The sequence below is a fragment of the Halictus rubicundus genome, chromosome 8 (assembly GCF_050948215.1).
Source record: "Halictus rubicundus isolate RS-2024b chromosome 8, iyHalRubi1_principal, whole genome shotgun sequence".
Lineage (NCBI taxonomy): Eukaryota > Metazoa > Arthropoda > Insecta > Hymenoptera > Halictidae > Halictus > Halictus rubicundus.
Window position 1 is genome coordinate 5461139 of NC_135156.1, and position 15279 is coordinate 5476417.

At 33.8% G+C, this 15279-nt stretch overlaps 1 protein-coding gene across 2 annotated transcripts in view; it reads left to right on the plus strand.

Moving 5' to 3' along the window:
• Superdeath (Suppressor of ER stress-induced death) overlaps nt 1-15279 on the plus strand; it is a 48444-nt gene that overhangs the window by 25486 nt on the left and 7679 nt on the right. The window contains exons 1-5 of one of the 2 annotated variants that reach the window (XM_076792266.1): nt 2471-3025; nt 9479-9842; nt 10530-10828; nt 11867-12025; nt 14945-15244. In XM_076792266.1, the coding sequence (XP_076648381.1) occupies nt 9492-9842; nt 10530-10828; nt 11867-12025; nt 14945-15244 (1109 nt within the window). In that variant the 5' untranslated portion in view covers nt 2471-3025; nt 9479-9491. Of the gene's footprint in view, nt 1-2470; nt 3026-9478; nt 9843-10529; nt 10829-11866; nt 12026-14944; nt 15245-15279 lie in introns of those variants that run through there. The other variant, XM_076792267.1, reaches the window with a different exon arrangement.

Below are 15279 nucleotides of genomic sequence, written 5' to 3' on the forward strand. Positions count from 1 at the left end.
ACTAACTAAACTTCAGTCTCGTGCCGCTACTCTATCAATCGCAGATTAACCCCCCCCCCCCGCCCTACTCCTTGTAATTTCAACTAATTGGAATTTCAAAACCAAGAATTAATTATGTCGAAATAGGGGAAGCGTGTAGCAAATAAATAAACATTTATTAAAACAGTTTGAGAAGACTATATGTGTTCTTTATGCCCAGTAAATGTACAAAACATTGTGCCACAGAAGCTGCATATACATACAAATAATTTTATGTATGTGGTCCAGTAAAAATTAACACTTGAATATATCTGTTATTTTTGGAGATATTTAAAAACTTTATTAACAAAAGTTGTTCAGGTCAGGGAGATCTATAATATGGCAGTAATAATTTTTAATATATCGTTAAATAAAAAAATATAATAATAATTAAATTTAATAAATATAACAGAATAATATATCGTTCATACGTAAGAAAAGTGAGATAAGTAAAAAAAAAAGGAAATTATACAGGAGCGCTATTTGAAAATCACCTAAAATTGCCAATTTTTTTTATTGTATATCACCAACTAAGAAATGTAAAATAATTTGTTGTTATTTAGATAACTGGGTTAATTGTCATGTACATTAGTTATAAAGTACAGCACAATTTATAATATTTGTTATTATAATTCTTTTTATAAATATATTTTGAGTTGTGTCACTTTTCTTATAAGTGAACGATATATTAATCTCCACCGAGTTTCGAAATAAAAGAAAAATTGAGGAAAAGTTTTTTTCTATTGTGAATACGCAACTAAAATAAAAACTTTACAGGCCTTGGAGTGTCATAGTTTTCTTCATGGCTGATTCGCGGTTAATAAGAAGAAACGATGAGAGTAACGATTCATCGTTCTAATAATAAAAGATCCAGGAATTGTAGTTGGATGTGAATCACTCTGTAACGAATGACAAATCTCTATCCTGTAAAAACAAATTTTCTTAAGAACTGTAACATTAAGACCACCGAATTTAAGTAACTTAATTGAATTAGCTTTTATTCGTTTATTTTATATTTTAAATAAGTGTGATATAAGTAAAATTATTATTATATTAATTTGATTATAAATTAATTTAATTTTATTATTTTAAATAATTGATATAAATTTCACTATTACACTTGTTTTAATGGAATTTGCGTGTAACCATAAATTGCCAACGGCCTTGATAATTCAATTAAGAAAACACTAATCTAATTAATGTGATTAAAATGAAATATTTGTTTATAGTTTTCATTGTCTAAAGAGTAGTTCGATATAATATTTTTAATTAATCTATGTCAATAAAAATCATGCCAAATCTCACTTATCACTAGAACTACGGAACCTTACAAAATAGCGGATTCTAAATTCTTTATCTTACGATTATTTATCTTACTAAGTACTTTATCTTACAATTTATATTTTAGAAACATATACTATAATAAAAATCGTTAACAATCAGGATGAACATATTTTTGTTATTTTTTTTTTAAAGTACTGTAAAATAGTCAGTTTTAGTATTCCGGGGATAATAGAGAAATCGTTTCCGTAATTAATAAATAAGTAAATGTGTTCAAGTTGCTGGTAGGTAGACTGCGGATGTTATGCATTGATGGTAAAAGTGGATGAGTGCAACATAACACTGCAAAGACATTAGAAGAATTTAATAAATTTTCATGGAACTTCCACTGCATAGAGACGAGTTATAAAATTTTTACTTTGCATAAAGATGCGGGGTCCAGTTATAATTATATAATATTGGATTGTTCGGAAAGTAATATCGTTTTCTTTTTTGATGAAAATGAAAGACGATTTTCTTATAGTATATAAATCTTTTATGTAATTATATATTCTCCATTTCGGTGCAATACTAATGTACCTAATTACCTAATTACCCAATTTTGTCTTTATCAGCTTCAACTGACCTTCCAGAACGTGGTGTACATTCAACATCAAAATTGGAACGAAATTTTGCAAACCAGAAAAGTAAAAGTTACCAAAAAAGTAAAATCTGCCGAAAATACTACTTTCAACTTTCCATATTAGACAGGGCACCAAACAAAAACTATTGCGCAGAATCAAACAAACTTTTTCAGAAACAAGCCTTGCTATATCAGCTGTCAAAATATACAATGTCTAGACCACGGATTTTTCTGCAAAATAAAAATCGTTTCCTCAACAATGATTTCAACAACTTAGAAATAATAGATCTATTCTTTTAAATTCTTGTAATCTTCCTATTCTTTCAAATTGCACCCACTCATTTTTGTCATAAATGCATAAAATCCGCAGTCTAATAATGAGAATGCGGCGTAAGGGCGAAGTTGCCTGCGAAAAAATACAATTACGTCCTCGGTTGGGAAAAAACGAAATTACTTTCCGAACAACCCAATACTTCTCATGGCGTGTACAATAAGAAGATGGGAGGGACAAATACTCTTTCATAACACAGATTTGTAGGATTTTGTATAGTGTCCTATTATCGCGGAGTGTACGAGTGCAAAGAGTTAATCGACAAGTTTGCAAGTGACAAAGCGAAGCGATCGATCAAGCGAGAAACGGTGACGTTGATATTAGGATTCATCGAACCTGTGGCGTCCTGTCGATCGTATGATTTCGCAGGATCCGGAAGACGGTATGCAGGTGGAAGGATGTATGGTTACGGAAGGTGATACGAGTGGCTCGGCAAGCGGGAGATGGGGAGGACAGGAAGCTCGGATGGCAAGGAGAGGAAGGAGTATGGAGGATGGAGGAAGCTACGAAGCCGGAATGCTACGAGATCCTTGCCAGTCGCGCGCTAACCACGGCCTGGAGCGGAACATTTTCGCGCCGATTCGCGCCGATTCGCGTCGACCTTCCTCCTCGATCGTACCCCGGTGTCATTCTATAGTCGGCGGTCTAACGTTCATCTAACGGCTCCCGAAACGAAGTTCGGTGACCGTTAACGTTTGTTCAAAATTGTTCTATATTTCTTCGCAAGATTTTACATTCATCCAGTTCGGAGAATCGTCGGCTGACTGTGCATGGTAGGTAGACGAAGATTTGATAGTGAACTAAATAGTTAAGATAAATACAGTTTAGTCTTATACACTGTACTAGTCACTGTTTTGCTTTTTTACTTTCTGTACCCAAGAATTCACTTACAGCTAGTGACATTAAATTCGGAAGGAGGGAAAGTAACATGCTGTTCGTTAGAACAGTTATGCAATGCTACCTGAAAAATTAGATTAGGGAATGACTGTATAATTTTATTGAATTCAATTTGTTTATGCCTTAATATTAATTCATTTATTCATGCTATAGCAGTTTTCCACCATCTAAACAGTTGGAGGATTGCCACGTGAAAAAAAGGCAAAATAGGCAAAATGTTAATAGTTTTGTACAGTTGTATTAACTATTGTGTCGATTTTCTTCCGGGATCGTTCCGGTGCCATTCTACAGTCTGTAATCTAACGAGTTAAGAGTAACGACTTTTGAAATGTTCGTCCGAAATTATCCGATTTCTTCAGAAGATTTTTTATATATTTCATAGGGAAAATTGTCGGAAGACTATAGTTGGTAGATGAAGACGTGATAATTAGATTACGGATTTCTATGCAAAATAAAAATTTTCTGTGTCGAACTTGAACAATTTTTTTAAGTAATAGATATTGCGATTTCCTATAAAGACCTATAGTTAATTATCGTTTGAGCTCGATGAAATGAGTTCATATAATATTCGGTGCCTTTTATGTCACTTGAATAACTACGTTTTCTATGTATACTTCTTTATATCATGATTTGAGTTAAATTCTATGTAATCGATAGGTTCGAAATCATTGCACTAATCAATCATTCGTATACATATAAATATGGAAAAGCGTTATTATAAAACGGCGCGGTAATAAATTTTGTCTACTTTATGCTAATATTTAATTTGTAATGCGTGAGAGTGTCGATGGAATATGTGAATCCTATCTGTGTAAAATATTTACGAAAAATCTTTAATAAACATGCATAATCTGACAACAAAGGGGATGTCCAATTAGTAGAATTTACAGAGGTTTGTAATTGAAATATAGAGTAATGTTTAACTTGCTAGCAAAACTTATTATCAGAGCTCAGAAACACATGTAAACAAACGCGTAAGGACAAATCATCAGTGTCGGATATATTTTACTTAATTTTATATATTATCTTACGGTAGCCTAATAACTTGTCTTAGGCAACTAGCCCATCAAAATTTATATTCCGCAGTTTTTACATCGTATTACATTTCGTATATATTCCATATACATTCCGATTATGTAATGATTTCTTATGTATCGGCACTTGCGCCATTGGAAAGTGAATATGTAAAAACCGAATTAATTTACTGAGCCATAGTCTGTTCTGCTTTTCTCTGTGAATTCGAATAACTCTTAAAGCTTTGCAACACATTAATAACACATTGCCTGACTTGGATAAATTTTATAAGAAATAACTATTTGAAATAATTTATTTCGCATCGTTATTTTCAATACTGTTATTTGAACATAAAAATAATATAGATTTATTTGAAGTAATAGTTGTTGTAAATAGTATATTATTTCGACGTTTCTTTATTTCAAGTTTGCCAAAAGAAATAATCAAAATAATATGCAACAAAGGGTGTCAGTATAAACTGAACTCAAGCCTGATACATGATCCTGTTAGCTGACATAATTTTGAAGAACAATGACCTTTATATCTCCATTGCGCGTCCACTTGTCCAAAACTGATATTACTATTGTATTATTAATTGTTTTAAATCCCATAACTTTTATTTCAAACATTTTCGGGTATTGCTTAAAATAACAAAGATATTTCAGGTGGGCAAAGTTCGTGGGACACACTGTATATGATAAGGTGTATCATTGCATTTACCTTTATCGTTAATGAAATTATTTTCCACATTGGAAATATAAATAATTATAATGGCGGACACTCGATTTGTTTGATCGCATTATTTTTTCCAAGGCTATAGTGTATACGTGTATGTTATATGGAGACCTTGCAATAAGAGAAAATATCCTAGTCAGGTACAAACCATAAGAGAGAGAGAGTTTGACATAACGGAAAGAGTAAGAGCTATGAACAAGCGTAATCGATGTTGCGACACCTCGCAGTGCCAGACAATTCTTGAAAAGTTTTCACTGCGACTGACATGCCGTAGGCACTTACCTGTATCTTTTGGTATCGGAGAGACACAACGCAACAGCAGTCATAAACTTCCTAGCCTAGTGCAAAAATAATGTCCCTTACTACTATGTCATTTTCAACTATTAAATTAATTTTAAAAGTTGTTAGCAATTAATAATAGCAATAAAATCACAGAGAGTCTTTAACTCTACATTAATAAGTTTGATACTTGACGTCGTTCGTTGGATGTTAAACATTTTATTAAATATGCTACTACTTTTTCATAAGTACTGGAGATACTTCTTTATTTCTTATTTACAATAATACATTACATACGTAACAATACGTACAAATTACTGAAACACGAGGTATTCTTACTTTTTGAATTTTTTCTATTGTGAAATAATAAAACAAAATGACAAATCATTCATTTATTTTTAGGACATTATTTTTCATTCTTCCTTATGATGGAAATGGGTCAAAAGGTAGATGTATAATTTGATAAGATGTATTGTTACTCCTAATATTATTAACGACATAAACTTATAGACGAAAGGAGAAGTAATTTGTAAAGTTTTCGCAATCAAATATTTATCTCGTAACTTTCTTGCTTCAGATTTGCTTTCGTTTTAGAAGTAATATCCTATTTCCAGTGTCAAACACGTATTTAAATAAAGATAGACTAACACTAATTAACACGTCTCTCAAAAGTAGGAGACAATCATTTATTCAGATTTGAAAGTGAACTTTCGCACTAATATATTCAAATAAAAATGCAAAATTTGCTTATGATTTGGAAAATACAAGAAGGTGGAAAGAGCAGCCGGTATCGTACATCTTAATTTTTTTATTTTTATTTCATAAAATAAATTACTTTAATTTTATGGGATTTTTGTGGTTGATACTCAGAGTGTTAATACATAGAATAATTATTATAGGAATGTAGTAAGTATTTTGCAGATTGTACATTTCACTTTGTCGTATTAAACAAACCACAAACCTCTCGGCTATTCCGTGCAATGGCAGACAGCTACGCCGGAATTGATTACTGGCGACCGAATCAATCGATGTTCCTTGAGATTGATTCCATTGAGTTTGCAACACCTATTTAATTGATTCATTGTCAATAAGAGGCGACCAGTAATTGCAAGGATCCTTTCTGGACGTTTCCTTTCCTTGACGCGTTTGATGTAAACGTGAAATTACTTTTAATGACCGGTTACCTTCACCCTGTTTACTCTGGGCAGGAAGTTTCTCCAGAACAATGATCCAATGACAGCCTGCGTATATTTCATCACACGCGCTAATAACGTTTGCCAATGCCTGAAGAATAAGACACAGTACGTTACACCATAAGTTTCAATTGAATTGGATATTCAAGAAAATTTATTTATTTTTATATTACATGTGGCATTCTATGCCAAATCATTTTATTTACAATTTAAACGTTGTATTGTTATTCTAAACTCGATGTTAGATTATTTATTCTTTAGTGAAATGATTTTGATTACATATTCAGCATTTTATGGTATTGAATTCTGTGTTTTTAATTTGTTGTACTGCTTGGTAAAATACACTTCTTATAGATCATGTAACAAATGTGTAAGTTAAATAATTATATACAAATAATTATTACGTTCACATTGATACGTGTATGAACGTAATACACATAGCACTTGATATGAAATTGTAGTTATCAAAAAACAATACAAGATTGTCATTAGCATAAACAATATTGTTACGCAAATGACAAATTTTGGATTTGTACGCAATAATTTCAAACATAATCAATAAGTAATATCGTTTTTATCATTTTTGCTAAATTAGTCTGATAATTATACTTCTAAAGACACACTGGAATTTTTCATGACGCAGCCAATTTTTTTTTAAATAGTTTAAATTTGATTTAATTTGATTTAATTTGATTTTGATTTGAGTAATCCGAAACGTAATATATAAGTGTAGTAGTATAAGTGTCCGATCTAAACAAGGACACCTGAAAGTTTATATAATGGAACAGTAACCTAATCAAATTGCTAGGTCCGTCTGTATTGAATTATACAATAAACAGCATTGCGTATGGATCATTTTAGATTGTGCTATTTGAAGCTTGTTGCGACTTCAGATATCATCGGTTCGGATAATCGATAAACGATTGACAACCTGTCGTTTTTACAGACAAACGAAAATCCAATTCAAACTCTGCTATTTCGATCAGAATTTTTTAATCTCTTTACTGAGTCTATGCTCCGGCTGGATGCAGCATGGCGTGACTCAATACAGTGACAAACTCCATAAGATTTCCTTATACAGAAATTTTGAGAACATCCTCAAGATTTCCGGATCTCCACAGCAAGCATCCCCCGAGCATCCCCACTTCGATTTCACAGAATATGACCCTCGAATTTTAGCCCTTTGGGGATAATATTAAAAGTACAGAAGGGCAACGTTACACTGTTAGAGTTACGCTGAATCTCGTTTTGGAGCTGATTGTTGAATCGAGCAATTTTATAGATTCCGCGAGCACAGTATAATCACCAGAGTATAATTATTCAACCACACCGTGTTCCCCGCATCGCCAGTGCGTTATTAAACAAGCAATAGTAAATACCTAGGTAACTACACAATATTACCGTTTTGTTCCGAAATAAGGCGAAGGATCAGGATCGGCTTCTGCCGTATTTCGGATCAGTATACCTATGTGTGGATTTTGCTTTGTTCTCGAGTGGCCGGGAGTGAAGTATACTGACTGGAAAGGAAGTATATTGAAGTATACTGAAAGGAAAACGTCTAGAATATGCCAAAAGACATGACAAAGTGAATTTTTCGCACGACAATACTATACCACGCATTTTGCAAAACCAGTCCGGGGAACGTTTGAACTGCTTGAATGGAATGTGCTACCACACCCGCCGTATTCGCCATAATCTAATCAGACAACTAGGAGTGTGCGGGTACCCGACACTAAATTACGCGGGAAAAGTTTTGTACTGAATCACGCGACAAGTCTTGAGTCGCAAATCGGGACCCGAAACAACGGGTACCAGAATATATTTATGTGTCGACAAACTTTCGGAATCCCGACCCGAACCCGACCCGAGGCCGTAATTTCGGGTACCCGTAAACCCCTGCATATATATTATCTATTCCGATCCAGCATTGCCTTTCCCAGTAGTACTTCAAATCTTATGAAGATACAAAAAATGGTCGAAAGAACTATATATACAGGGTGGGTCGCCACATATTGCCATCTAGATTTACGTCATTATTATTAAGCATAGCAAACAATGTTTCAGATGATGTTGAATGGTTTTGAGAAGGGCACATTCTGATGGTACTTTTTTTTGTAGGTGGACGTGTAAAGGACATATGAAGGTCATTAATATTTTTTTAAATGGAATCATATATTTTTTATTGCACCAGCTGATGCTCCTTCATATTCTTTACAAAAGAGTATTAATCTATTTGTGTAAAAAAATCATTAGTTTAGGAGATATTTCAATTCTAATGTCTCTTTACAGAAAAGGTTCAATGTGGCGACCATTTGCATCGGAACACTTTCTTAATCAAGAAGTTAATGATTCAGTAACATTACGTAGTGTATCTGATGTTATTTTGTTACACTCATTGATGATACGATCCCTCATATTGGCCATTGTAGTCGGAGACTCAGCGTACACTTTGTACGAAAATGAATCTTGCTATTCTTGAATAATGAGCAGGGCAACCATCTTGTTGAATCCACATTATTTGTCGTGTATGCAATGGTAAATCATCTAAAAATGTCCATAGAACATTTGATAAAAAATGTGCATATTTTGGTCCGGTTAGTGATCCTTCGATAAAGTATGGACCAATAAGTCTTTTCACAATAAGTACGAGAGCAAGAATTATCAACACAGAAAATGTAAATATTTACAATGATAATTCTTGCTCTCCTACTACATTATCACATTGAATTCATAATATTGACCAGAAAGTCGAGATTTCCTAACAAATTGGAATTAAAATATCTCCTAAACTAATGATTTTTTTACACAAATAGATTAATACTTTTTTGTAAAGAATATGAAGGAGCATCAGCTGCTGAAAACAAAAAAAAAACATTAATGACCTTCATACGTCCTTTACACGTCCACCTACAAAAAAAAAATGTACCATCAGAATGTGCCACTCTCAAAACCATTCAACTTCATCTGAAACATTGTTTGCTACGCGTAATAATAATGACGTAAATCTAGATGGCAAAATGTGGTGACCCACCCTGTATATTTACCGACAGAACGGCAGAAGCATATTCGAGTAGCTGATAGAACGAGAATGTGTTTGAATGATTCCAGGTCCCCACATGATATGTCTCGCGAGGTTTTAGGAATGATGGATGATCACACGACAACGTTCGGCCGGAAACGAGGATGCACGTTGTCACCTTGCGGTGGTTTCCTTCTGAGCGCGGCATTCCTGGCGTCCCTGGTAGTGACGGGACTGTTGGTCTATCATTTCGCCCCGTGCCTGGAGGAAAAGCTCGTTAAATCGTGCAATGATCTCAGGAATTCCGTATTCGAACCGCGCGGCATGTTCCCCACGGAGTTTTCAGTCAAGAAGAAACTGGACGTCAGATTGCCTAGATCGGTGCTACCACATAGTTACGAGCTGAGGTTGATACCGTTTATATGGGAGGGAAACTTCACCTACCACGGCGAGGTACGCATACGCTTCCTCTTTTAAACGATTTTGTCTGGCGTCGGGGAAACCACTGTTGCTTTTACTTCGTGCAGAGCTGGCTGGAAAATATCGGTAGACGATGTGGTCGATCCCCGTGTAACGCGATCGAAAAATTACTTAGAGAAGCTGTATATGTACAGGGTGTTCGCGGTAAATTGAACCAAATCGATCGGACCGTACGGACCTATAAAATGGCCTGCACGATTCATTTGTCACCTATGGATTTTTTTATAGAGTCATATTAAAGATGATGTTTATACTACGAGAGATTCAAACCACTTAAAAACTAAAATAAAAAACGCATGTGCATTCATATCAAGGGCAACGTTAACACAAACTACCTGATCTGTAGTATTATTAATTTGTAGCCGCAACATGCTACTTCAGTTTACATATTTCCCTTATGTCCTTGTATGACCTTGGAAGTCATTGTGTCACATGTGACTCACGCTTCCATATGACAAAGAATATATAGCATGAAAGTCACCTTCGTTTCTCGAAAAATAATGTAACTACAAAAAATTGACACCAGTTATCCTGTCGCCGATAAAATATACTTTTTTTCTTCTTGTTTTCTAGAAAAAAAATTCAAGTAGCTCGGTTCAATCTTAAAAGAGCTACTTGCTGTGAGTCACTGTAAGTACGAAACTGTGATTATGGTTTTAGGTGAAGATTCTTGTGAACGTAACCGAGGATACGAAAAATGTGACGTTACACGCGGTTAGCATGGACATCGATGAAAGTTTCACGAATATCAGAGAATATTCAGGCACAAGCAACTCAACCAAAGCGATCGGAATAGTCGAGCAAAAGAACGACACTGAACGGCAGTTTCACGTGATTAAAACCTCAGACACGTTGAAAGAGGGCAAGCAGTACTTTGTGCATCTCAAGTTTGTTGGTTATTTGAACGATTACTTGCAAGGTTTCTACAGAAGCTCTTATACCGTTGGCAGTGAGATCAGGTAAATATCCTCGCCGATTAAATTGTACAAACCTACCATTACATAATTCGCGATAAAGTAACACGAAGAGTGTAGCTTTATTATATTCAACAAAATACAAAGACAAAAGCAATCGTAAAACTGTTAGATTCAAGAAATAACATTTTCTAAATTCTTCAGTTATGTTCCAATAAAATGTTAGAAGATATTTTTATGATTCGACTAAGAAACAAAACCTGTCTGTTCGATTTCGCAGAAATACTTCTTTAAAAATATGTTTAAAAACGCTTATTATTAGACTTATTATTAGACAAACACTTAATTATTAGAAATTATTAAATAAATTTTTTCATTCAAGCATATATTGTTATAAAAATTTCGAGATATTTAACCCCTTAACGCACAGTTTTTTTGAAAAAATCAATTTTTGATATACTGCGCTTTTATTCCATGGAAAAAGGCTAAATTTTATTCTTGAATAAATAAGTGTTATAGCTTACAATCCCACGTAAATGATAAATATCAATAAAACGATTTTTTTTCTTTGCTTTCACATTGTTATTTTCAATTCTCTATTATATTCGAGTGTGAAAAATTATAGCAGCATAAAATACAACGCCGCTCGAATTATCTCGAGTGTGCACAGTTTGGCCTGTTTAGCGCGCTCGAATTAACTCGAGCGTACAAGTTAAGGGGTTAAATAAATTCAGCTTAGAAATTTTGATAAAACAGCGTATATCAGTGATATTTTATGCTGGCTACGGTTAGTGGTAAAAGAACGGAGATTCCGTCTCCAGCATTTCGTATCAACGAAACTTCTATTTCCAACGGCATTTCTTTTCAGTGCAGGAAATGTCTGTGAATTTAAACAGTTCAACATCATCTCCCCAAGCCCTGCGACCCTGTTGAATAGAAGAGTGTCTCATGATTCTTGTCTCTGATAGCTGCGGTAGCCAGGGGTATATCGTCATGGGCTGAGCATGGACAGAGTCCATGGAAGTGCAAACAAGGCTTTCCCAATGGCTGTTTACTAAAGTTCCCCTCGGTTTTGTATTACAGATGGATCGCCACCACTCAATTTCAAGCCACGGATGCACGACGTGCTTTTCCTTGCTTCGACGAGCCTGCCTTGAAAGCTCGTTTTCAGATCAGCATCGCCAGGCCCACCAACATGACATCGATTGCGAATATGCCAAGAAAGGGAGAGCCCATGCCTGTGTGAGTAATTATGATCGTTTAATCAATTTTTACAGGTTAAAACGTAGGGGAAAGTTGCCACATGTATGGAGGAAATGCAACATATTTGGAACACCAGTTTCTTCGAAACGAATCAAAATTTACAGCAAGGGATAGGGAAAAACAAAAGTGATATAGGGAAAATCCTAATCCTAATCCTAATCCTTCAACATCGCTAGGAATCGCATTTGTCAAATGTAACATATCAAACTGCAACCATTTCATAGGGACCTGAATGATTTCACAAACTGGGATCGAAGATTTGTATAATTTTCATTCGTTCGCACGAATGCGCGCACAAACGCCGGCGGTAGCTTTAGGTTTTCAGGTGTATGCAAAAGTCTTAGTCTTTTTCAATCGTTCATTCGTAACGACTTGCTGTTACAATGATTAAAATTGTCCACTTTTTGGTGCAATTGTTTGTTTGCCATCGATGTGTCTAAATAACCAACTTCATTATCGACTGATAACATACCTCGTAGGGTAAGGAACCGTAGATTATTATTAAAAAAGAGAAGATAGATAGATAGATAGATAGATAGATAGATAGATTTATATATATATATATATATATAAATTGATTTTAATGAAATAAATTTAATATCTCTTTTTTAATATTCATTATGGTTTAAAAATAAGTATAATTAATATAGGCACAGTAATTGGTACCCCCACAGCAATTGGGTCCCTTATGTCGTGTACAAATGACAGAAAATTGAGGAACTAAAACTTTTGCATACATTTCACTTCAAACATTTAGTAATAATGAAAAATAAAAAGTATCTGTAACTTTGGTTCCAAAGTTAAAGTGTTAATGTTCTATGTAATTTCTTTCTGAAATATCACATTTCCATTGATTCGTGCCTTATAATATTTCTACAAGGTTATAAGAAAATAACTATAATAACCAGGTATCGATATCTATCGATTCAGTTAGACATCAATTTAGTGATTAGAATTTTTCCGGCAAGACGCTTAAATTTCGTAATAGCTCATCCAATGTTAAATAAATGTGATGCACGCGCAATTGACACAAATAAAACGAAGAATTAGTTTCCAGAATCAGCAAGGAACGTATAATCAAGTTGTTTGTGTAAGACGAATCGTGCCAGCTAATTGTTCTGCGACGCTTCTCGTTTGTTAGACCCAATAATGCAGAAGATTCCGTTAGCTGTAAACAGACAAACAACATAAAGCAACGATGTACTTGAACGATGTACACCATCAAATGATCTAGTGCATTTTAAAATTGATTTCTAATGATTAGGAAAAATGATTTTTCATAGTCAACATATTCAAATTTTAGAAGATCTGGACAATTACAGTGTTTATACCACGTACAATATTTATGAAGCAATATAATTTATTAGTTATTAACAACAATTAAGTAGGACGTGATAGAATTATTATTATACATGTCTACTTTTGCTTGTAGAAATAAATCCGGGTATCCAAGAACCGAAAAACATTTTCAAGTAATTCGTGCCTTGAATTGACACTCTTGTATTAACGAAGCAAAATGAACTGTCTTCTAAAGAATGTAATTTTCACATGTACGTAATAATTGATAGTGGCAGCAATACGGAAAATAACATAGACATCAAATATTAGTAATTGCTGTATGCAAGGCTGCTTAATAACAATGTTAATCTTTTCTAGGACAATTACTTGTTATTATAATCTACAGTGGATCCAAGAAGTATTTGAACACTAGATTTCCCGTTCTCGAGAAATTGTTGATATTTGAACTTTTAATTTTTTTAAACAATATAGCACAACAAGAAATGTGCCTGGATTAATTTTGTAATAAATCTCGAAGTCTCTATTTTTGTAATCCATCGTTCATTTTTATCTAAGATATCCTTGCATTGTTAATCCTGAAAAAATTTTTAGTGCTTCTACAGACGATTCAATTTGTAGCATTTTCGGTCAAAAACGCGTTCTCAGTTTTTCGCTTGCTATATCATGCAGAAATATTGTAGAAAAATAATAAATGATGGTCTGCGGAAGTAGGGTATTAAAATGAGTCCAAATTTATTATTGTACTATTTTTTTTTTAAAAATCGATCTTTAAAATTTTTTTAAAGATCGCTGTTCAAACATTCACAATTACTCGAAAATCGAAAATTAAGATAGATGAATAAAATACTCCATTTTTATGAAATATAGGACAGAATGTACTATTATAACACTACATCTGATTTTATTCAAATTTGTTTAGACTATGGTATTAATATCTTGGTTAATACCAAAAAGTGTTAATGTTTGAGATGTGTTTCTTATTGTAGATCTTTATCATGCAATAGAAAATGTTTTACATATACATTAAACTTTGAAAAAGAAAAAAAAATGGTTTCGCTTCCATGACACAAACATGAGTTGCTAAACGTAGTACAAGTAGAATGTTTTCATGCTCACTACCTCGGTGCAAGGTTTCCATCAATATTAGCGTGTCACACTTGGGCGATGTTCCTTGCAAATGTGTCATTGCAGATGTAGTGACTCATAAAGTCCATACAAGGCTACTATGCATTTACCCGTTTAAAGTATACAAACCACATTGTTCATTTTGAAGTTAGGAAAATTAAGAATAATTATTGTAATAACTACTACAAATATGTTGACTAGGAACCGGTATCCATACAAATTTCTGAAAATGAAAACAATTTTCTTAACAAATTGTTAGGAACTTTTGTCAAAAGTGTTCTCATTGAATAGATAAATGTTAAAGTCAGTATAATAAAAAATCCATGGAAATCTTGAAATCTTTTAATTGCTTCATTTTTAGAATAATTTCTGCAAAATATAACGTTTCGTTAATTTTCTTCTTTGGACTTTTCAAAATAATTGTTATTTTTTGTCTATGCTGAAAACTGATGGCATAACATTTTTTGTTATCAGGCCAGGATTACCATCCTACGTGTGGGACCATTACGAGCGTTCGGTACCAATGTCCACTTACCTCGTTGCCTTCATAGTTTCCGATTTCAAGATGTTGAAATCAGAGTCTGGAAAGTTCAGAGTCTGGGCACGTAGCGAGGCCATTGACCAAGCACATTACAGTTTGAAGATAGGCCCGAAGGTCCTTGAATATTTCGAGGATTACTTCAAAATTAAATTTCCCCTGCCGAAGATTGACAATGTAGCTCTGCCCGACTTTGCGGCTGGGGCCATGGAAAACTGGGGTTTGATTACTTACAGGTGACTCGAGATTTTATTTAAATTAACAGACATAA